Source organism: Pezoporus occidentalis, unplaced genomic scaffold (genome assembly GCF_034315485.1).
Source record: "Pezoporus occidentalis ecotype Australia unplaced genomic scaffold, CSIRO_AGI_Poc_V1 ctg19, whole genome shotgun sequence".
Lineage (NCBI taxonomy): Eukaryota > Metazoa > Chordata > Aves > Psittaciformes > Psittacidae > Pezoporus > Pezoporus occidentalis.
In genome coordinates this window covers 4,416,691-4,425,117 of record NW_026913748.1, presented here as the reverse complement: position 1 = coordinate 4,425,117, position 8,427 = coordinate 4,416,691, and the positions used below count along the sequence as shown (strand labels likewise).

General features: G+C 42.1%; 1 protein-coding gene across 1 annotated transcript; it reads left to right on the top strand.

The window, feature by feature from the left end:
• The first annotated feature begins 1,492 nt into the window (after positions 1-1,492).
• Positions 1,493-8,070, top strand: STMP1 (short transmembrane mitochondrial protein 1). The gene is made up of 3 exons (XM_062616489.1): positions 1,493-1,641; positions 5,148-5,201; positions 7,587-8,070. Exons 1-3 carry the CDS (start codon positions 1,627-1,629, stop codon positions 7,665-7,667), a joined length of 150 nt encoding a protein of 49 aa, XP_062472473.1. The 5' UTR covers positions 1,493-1,626; the 3' UTR covers positions 7,668-8,070.
• Positions 8,071-8,427: the final 357 nt, after the last annotated feature.

Genomic DNA, 8,427 nt, shown 5'->3' with positions numbered 1-8,427 from the left:
TTGGGGGGTGGGGTTTTTTTCTTTGTTTTTGTTATTTCTTGGGGCTTAACCCAGATGGGTCTTTCAAACCTCCAAAGTTGGAGATGGCACAACCTCTCTGGGCAGTCTGTGCCAATTGCTTGCCTGCCTGCCTCCGGTAAGTGACAAAACTGTCTTTAAATCTAGCCCAGTCCTCTCATTTCATCTTACCGCTTCTGTCTCTCATGCTCTCATTATATGCAACTATGAAAAGCATAACTGACCAATACCTACCTCATAAGCCCTGACACTTGCTGTGATGCAAGGGGGTTTAGGTTTGAGCCACCTGCTTAACAATGTTATTGCTTGCTCATGCTTATGGTACTTGCAATGTACAAGGGACGCTTGCTTAACAATATCATTGCTCACTCAAGATATAAGGACATAGCTATTGTCAAGAAGTAGGGACCGTGTCTTGATTCCCGTCCTTTGGACGCCTCTGTGTATGCTAGAACTAGATATAAGGACACAGCTATTGTTAGGAAGTAGGGACCGTGATTTGATTCCAGTCCTTTGGACCCTAGGCAGGCTGAAATTGGCTCTGCGCTTTGGACAAAGACCAAGCCTCCAGGGAGCATGTGTAACAACCAGAGGTGAAAAGCTCAGGCTCGAGGACGACTCATTTACTTGACCTCGAGACCCTCCCTCAAGACCACTAGGAGGCACTGCGCAGGCGTAAAGGACTTCTTAGCTCATTATACTACGAAGTGGGAATAGGACATGAATATGTATAGCCATGTTGTGCAACCTCATGCATATGTATAACTTTAGGGGATAAATGTAGAGGGGAACAACGCTGAGGTGTGCATGCTTTTGGAGGAGTTATCCCCCATGCACCTCAGCGCTAAATAAAGCATACCTACTTTATGACTTTAACAAGTTGTGGAATCTGTTCGCGCATCAGCTGTTAGGCTGCACAGATCACACTCCTTCGGCCTCTCCCGACACCGAGGTCTCCAGCCCTGAACAGCTCTGGGGCCCACTGCTGAGCTCACTGCAGCCTGTCCAAGTCTTTCCTACACTGGGGAACCAAACCTGGCCATGGGTCCCCTGCATGTGATGTAGTGAGTACTGCGTAAGGAAGAGGTAACAAAACAAAACGATAAAAAACAGCCAAACAAAAGCCTTTCGTTTTGCCTTTTCTGGCATGTGAGGCTGAGATTTCCCAAGCACTGAGGCAGGGGACACCCAAATCATACAGTATTTCACCTGCATCTACATGCCCAGTTCCCTTGATCTTTTTCTGCAGCCTGAAGTAACCTGAGGTGCAAAACCGCGGGCTCTCATCTAACAGCTCGGTAACCTCTCGGCAGCAGCAGGCTCCATGGCCGCCACCACACGCCTCCCTGCGCAGCGGAAGCGGCGCTTTAAAAGGCGGCCTGCCGCCCTCTTTGCGCGGCCCCTTATCCCCGAAACAGGCAGGGAGCCGCCTCCCCGAGTGTCACCCTACGGGGGGCCCCAACCCCGGGGCCGCCCAAGGGGCGGGAGCAGGCGGCGCTCAGCGCAGCCCTCCCGGCGGCGGTGGCAGCGAGGACGGTCCGGCACCCGGAAGAGAAGCCGCCGGCGCCCGCCTGACTTCCCCAGCGACTAGGGACGCAGGCAGGCGCCATGCTGCAGTTCTTGGTAAGGCTCCGCGGTGCCGCCATTTCACGGCGGGGCGGAGCGGAGCGAGGCGGGCGGGTGCGCTCCTCGGCTAAGGGAGGAAATTGGCTGTGTGCAGTCACCGCCCGCACCTGCGGACGGTTCCGGGGAGACCCAGCGGAGGGCGGGTGGCTTCCCCTCCGCTACGCTCCCTTGTCTGGGGTGCTGTCTTGAGGCTTCTCCTCTCAGTCCTCGGGTCCTCGCCGTACCTAGCCCGTGGGGTGACTCGCCCCTGTGGCCCTGAGGCCGCTTCAGCGCCGGGGCTGCTCCCCGCATTGGCTCCCCAGCAGCGCAGCATCCTTGTGAGTGCGGCTTCGCGCGGGTTAGCTCCTCCGGCTCCTTCAGACCTGCCCTGGCTCTTGGAGCCGCCTCGCCCTGTTTTCGGTACCCGCCGGGCTTATCCACGCGCCCCCAGAACGGTGCCTTTAAACTGCTGTGGAAATGAAGTCCCTGCCTTGGTTTGGTTTGGTTTGGTTTGGTTTTCTTCTCTTCCGAGTCATGTCCTTAATTTGCACTAGAGATACAGCAGATTTTGCTCGCTCACGGTGATGCCCTCCTGCTTCTCAAATGTCTTTGTATTAGCATATATACCTCCCTTCTGTGAGAGCAGGTTTTCAGTTCCTGTCATCCTGGACACCCTGAACAGTTAATATCTGGAGAGGTACATTTTTACATATAGAAGTTAAGGCAAAGGATCGTGTCCTGTTACTGCCTTTTGTTAAATCCCCGTTAAGAACACCAGAATTAAAAGGCTGAATGTTTTTGTACTTTTCTCATTTTAACATGCATTTCTGTCTTTCCCCTAAGCTATTCTGGGTATCTCAAGTTAGGTGCCTGGCCACTGTTCATTAAGTACTAGATCAATGCTGGTAGTTCTATTGCCAAGTGTTGAAATAATTTACCTGACCAAAAAGCTGCTGGTTTCTCCTGTAGCAAAGCATGGAAATAACCTCATGGTTTTCATTCTGGTGATGTGAGGGATGCGTTAGTGTTTTAGTTGTGTTCAGATATGTCTCAGTAAGTACAAACAATAAGGGATATTCTCATTTTCTGTTGGGGGAAGAGTAATTTAGTTACAGAATAATAAGTTTCATACTGCCTTCATACCGAGTGTTGATACAGAGCAAGAACAGATGGCCTACTGTAAGTTGGGAGAGTCTTGTATGTTTTTGTGAAATGAATAAATAAGGCCTATTTCTTACCTTCATAGTAGCACGTATGTAAGCCTCAATCATTCCTGTAGTTTTTATAGTCTCTCTCCACTCTGATGGAGAGAAACCCAAGTTTCTATCAATTCTACTGCTTGCTGCTATTTTTTTTTTTGTTAGTATTTATTTTTCCTAAATAAAAATATCTTACTAGTTTTGATTTCCTCACTAGCACCTGAAAGTTAGAAAAATACATGCTAATTCTGAGTTTCTCTTCCCTTTGGGTGTAGATTGGGTGTTGAGCTCTTGTCAACGGCTGTAGCAGGGAGATAAAGGGATAATCTTGCAAACCTTAGAGTTTTGCTATCCAGAGTTAAGCATTAAATAAACATTTGTTTAAAATGCAACTTGAAATGCTGGGCAGAAACAGAAGGACCCTGAACTCTCATCAGCCCTGTGGTCCTTCATTAACATGCGCATTTTAATTGTCTGTATCTTTTGCTTTTCACATAATTGAAATCTAAATACTGGAGGGCTTTTGGTTTGTTGTTTTTTTTTTTGTTTGTTTGTTTTGTTTTTTTGTTGTTGGTTTCCTTTGGTTTTCCCTCTGATTGAATTGTAAACTACTAAGGTAAATGTAACTGGGTGGATTGCTCTTTAATGCAGTGCTAGGCTTTTCAGTAAAGGAGTGTGCTTAAAAGGAGTACTGATCTCCGTACTGTCTGTACCAAACAAGCAGAATATGATAGTTACCCCTTCTTTGGAAGTCCTCTAGGATGAAAACCTAGAAAACTGCTAATAAACGAAGACCTGGCTTGTGTTTTCAAGTGAGTTCTTAGACACAGGTAATTCTCCTCTGCTAGAATGATGCTCCATCTAGTTTATGTCAGTGCCGTGTTTGTTAATGTCTCCCAGAGTACTTCTTTAACTGGTAATTGAAACTACAAGAGCAAATGTGCAGTACCCACAAAAAGAACTCTACTTTTCCTTAAATTGTTAAAGTTAAGCTCCTTAAAAAATAAAGAATACGACCAAAAATTTGTTTAAGAAAACACTGAAGTAACTTGCAGTCATTTGGCAGTTGTCAACCAGTTTTAGTTTTCTGCAGCTAGGTTTTCACCAGAGTCTGAATCACTGAAAAGATGATCTGTACTGTATCCTGCTTTGGGCATGGAAAAGATGTCTAGTCAGGATGTGATGACAAAGTTTTTACTGTGGACAGTGCTTTTATTTTTCTTAAAATAGTCTTATTTTGAAGCAGTGACCATAAGTAATAACAATTTTCTTAAACACAACTGGCTTCAGCTGTTATACAGTGATTTGTCTACTGTTAGTTAATGAAGGCACAGTGTTAGTAATGTCCCCTTCCAAAACAGCTTTCATAATATAGGACATGCTTATTGTGAAATATAACAATAAAAATGAAATCTAGGATCTTGTGGAGCTGCTGAATTAAGATCTCATCACCTGTCTTTGAAGAGAATAGTTTCTCCTACTCCAGAAGCATTGTTACAGTTGAGGATTTTCTTTATTGGGCAAACAGGGTCTGGGCCAGGAACTGTGCTTTTTTTGTTCTCGCTCTCCTTCCAGGGTGTATTTTCATAGACAACCTTCAGCAACTGTAAGTCAGCACGGTTGTCAAAAGACATTGTGCCCTGCTTCCAAGCAGCAGTGCTTTCCTGCATTAGGGAATCCTTGATCAGAGTGGATTTGGCTCAAAACTAATCTCTTGGGGTTGAAGGGGTCTGGAAAGTGCAGTTGTTAACTGTTGCAGAAGAGAAGTAGCATCAATTTAAGTTGATGGAGAAGCTCTACTATTAAAGCTTTTAAGGTGAGAGTGGGTCTTTTTGCAGTCAGAGCTTCTGGCCTTCAAGCCTGTGAACCCTTTTTTCTTTGTATATTACTGTGTTATGTCTTTGTAAATGCATGTCCCTTTCCAGCACCGAGCATCTTTTTAGTATATCCAGGCATGGACCAAGACCTCTGTTATGTAGGTCCCTGCTGCTGTCTCTCCCATTTTTATAGAAGTTACTGCCTTTGTGGGTGTGCAAAGAATTTTACAAAGATGATCATAGCCTGATCCAAGTAGTCTTGGAGATGTGTATTGAAAATCCAGTGGTACTGTGTTTTGGAAATGATGGCAAGGTTTTCCTGGTGAGAAGGATGGGTAAAATTGCACCTGTCTGTAAGAAAGGTGAGAAATTCAATAGGAGGGAAATTGGAGAGCTTCAGTCTTTACATGACTTGCAGTATTCCTATTTATTTATTTTTAAAAGTTTAACCAATATGCTTTTGATGGAAGGATGTTAACTGTTGTTTTCTCCTTTTCTTCTTTTTTAGCTTGGTTTTACTCTTGGCAATGTGGTTGGGATGTATCTGGCTCAGAACTATGATGTGAGTATCCTTATATTCTCAAAGATAAACCTGTTCTGAAACTAAAATATAAGGCTGTTTTCTCTCAATCAGAACTGAATCAGTCTTTATTTAGATGGTTTATTTTATTTAAACAGACTGCAGATGTACTGACTTTAGTTACAGATGAACTTGAATGTGAACTGAACCAAAACACCCACCTCTGACATCTCTGTGATAAAGGAGTGCTTAAAGACTTAACTGGTATTGGGGCCCTAGAGCACAGGTACAGTAAACAGGTCTCTACATAGGTAGAGATGGAGAAACAGAAAAAGGTTAGCATCTGCTCGTGAGTTGTACAGGCATGAAAATACCGGTTTCCTGACTCTGATAGCCTGTTTGCTTACAGTGTTATACACTCAGTCTACCCATTTATTACTTAAAAATCCTTCAGAGCATCTGCGATTTCCCTCTTCTGTACCAATAATGAAAATAAGTTTGCCAGCCTTTTTTTTTAAATTCAGCACCTGCTCCTACTTCAGTGTATTGACCTTCAATCTTTATTTCCTTTCCTCACAATGACAATGAGAAAAGAAAGAAAATGAACTTTCTATCCTCAGTTCTCACATCAGTGGAGATTTTTCACTGTGAGAGTTAGAGCTGAAGATTTAGAACTGAGTCTTCAATACAAGCTTTTAATTTCTGCAGAGTCAGCAGAATTCCTTGTAACAGCAATGTCACTTAGCTGTTTACAGGCTAGAGCAGTTAATGAAATTTAACATAATTTATTTTCCTTTCTTTTGCAGTCTGTATTAACTGTCAAAAAAAAAAACCCAACCAAACAAAAACCCCAAAGCTGTTGAGGCTCAGATCTCTGACATTTGTTTTTATGTTTTACTTCCATCTCACCTTCAGTATTGCAGTAATCTTGCTGGCAGAATTCTTATTTTTTTGTTCCTTGCTCATGCACATATTTTTGTAATGTTTCCTGTCCAGTCACTCCAGTAAAAGTACTCATAAGAGGCTGGTTTATATATGTTTTACAGTGTTATGAAAATGTAGTCATAAGAACATACTTGAGTATATCAATATGTATTGTAAGCATGGCATGCTGCTTTTCTCTCAGCATTAATAAAATATTGCCACAAGAGGGGGCCTTATGCCTTTGATTTGAAGGAAATGGTTCCCTGAGAATGTAACACTGATTTGCAGGATGAACATAGTAATTTTATTGCTGGTATTGAAGACAGTTTGTTTTAGATGACATCTAGGATAAACCTGTCATACTGAGGTCCTAATTCTGTAGCTGTATGCAGATGTGCTTAGTTATAAGCACATGGAGGGTTCTACTGATAGCAGTGGAGCTCTCTTGGTTTAGCTTAAATGGCAGGTGTGGTACAGGTGGGGTTCTTAATTTAACAGTTTAACTTTGAAGGGGAAAGCAAGAGAGAAACTAATGTTATTACCTGTACTATCATCCTCAAAACAGCCAATGAGAGAATTGCAGTCTGTTTGGTTGTTTACATATGAAGTAAAAGCCTTCTCTCTCCCTCCTCCTCCTTCTCAACTACCAGTGGGAACTTTGCTTTACTTTCATTTTAATCAGCTTGTAAAATCCTGTGTTGTCAATTCTCAGTTTTAGATAGAATCATGAGATAAACTGTTCCTTGCCCTTAAAAGTTGCTGCTTGGTTTTGGTTTGTTTTTTTTTTTGTTGTTGTTTTTGTTTTTTTTTTAATTATTAAAGTTGTCAAAATTTGCTGTTAGATTATTTTCTCAAAATGCTTTTATTTGCAAGACAAAGCTGAAGTTTTGAAATTCACAAGCGGTGAACTGAATTTTCACACAAATGTGAAACTGCAAAAGGTTACCAGTTTGCAATGCAATAAAAATCTCCAGTGGGCAATTTTGGCTTCCATGAGGTGCACATGGGGAAGTATTTCTTCATAAATTTCTTGAACATATTTGCTGTTCGTGAACATCTCTTTTCTTTCGGTTTGTGACCAGTATAGTGCAATCTAAAAATTATTATTAAAGTCTGTGCATCAGTGTTTAAATCTGCTTATTGTTGGTAGTTTGTCCTTTCGGTGAGGAATCCAGGCTGGTCTTACTAATTTTACTGCAAAAAGTGATCTTGTTTCCTCGCTGCTGTCCCATCATCACTGGCTGAATCTTAGTCTTAACAATCTAAAATATTTCCTGAAGCCTCATGTGAGGTACTTTCAGCTGCTGTCTGCTTGATGTTGCTTTGTTTTTAACCTCTGTGCAAGGTAGCAGATCCTGGAAGCAAGTATCTTTTAGAAACCAATTTTAACTTAGAAATAGAATTTCTTGCTGTCTTTATGGTATTGTCTTTCCTGCTGAGGCTCATATAGCTTGGGATTTTTTTTAATTTATGTGGGTTTTGTTCTTTGTTTTGCCTTTAAAGATTCCTAACATTGCAAAGAAGCTTGAAGATTTTAAGAAGGATGTGGAAGCCAAGAAGAAACCTCCCAGTGACAAGTCCTAACAGAGCCATATTATCCAGGTCACTTCTGTACACACATCAAGGATGCAATTTACCTTTCAGGCAACAAAGATCAAGTAAAGGGTTGGCATGGGAGGTTCCTCCGCTTCCTGTCTCCTAGAACTGGATTGTCCTTCTTTTGAAAAGAGTAACCTTGAACTTTTCCTGGGACTGATTTTCAAGGGTTTCAGAATCAGGATTACCAGCTGATATGTGACTGGATAAGGTCATTTGGTTTTTTTGTTATTGCTTTTCCTAATATTTTGTTACCCATTTTTACCTGATCCAGCTGGAGTCCTGTTAGTCCTGTTACTATGTGTACCTCACACTTTGTAGTGTACCTCACACTTTGTAGTGCCCTAGTTCTTGGAACATTGCAAGAGAAATTAAATTCATTATGAAGTAACTTTCAGGGTTTCTTGTCATTTGTAGTGAGTAGCAGTAATTCACTGTTCTTAAGATCTGCATTCTGTTGAAGATGGGAAAGTTCATTTGTCAGAATTTAACCTGGGGTGTGGAAGCTCCTGCTTTTTCAGTTAAATGATCACATCCAGCAGTGTAGACTTTGCACCAACATGAGTGGTTTAAAAAAATCTAAAAGACCATCAACTTTAACCTACATTTCAGATTCATTGCTTCAAGAATACCTAGGAGCAAGTTTCTCACTTAACACGGGTGCTGTGAACTTCTGCAAGTTCAAAATGCCTATGTGGATAAGTGGAATTGCCAGCTAAAATATGCAGTCTTGGATGAATCACTCTAG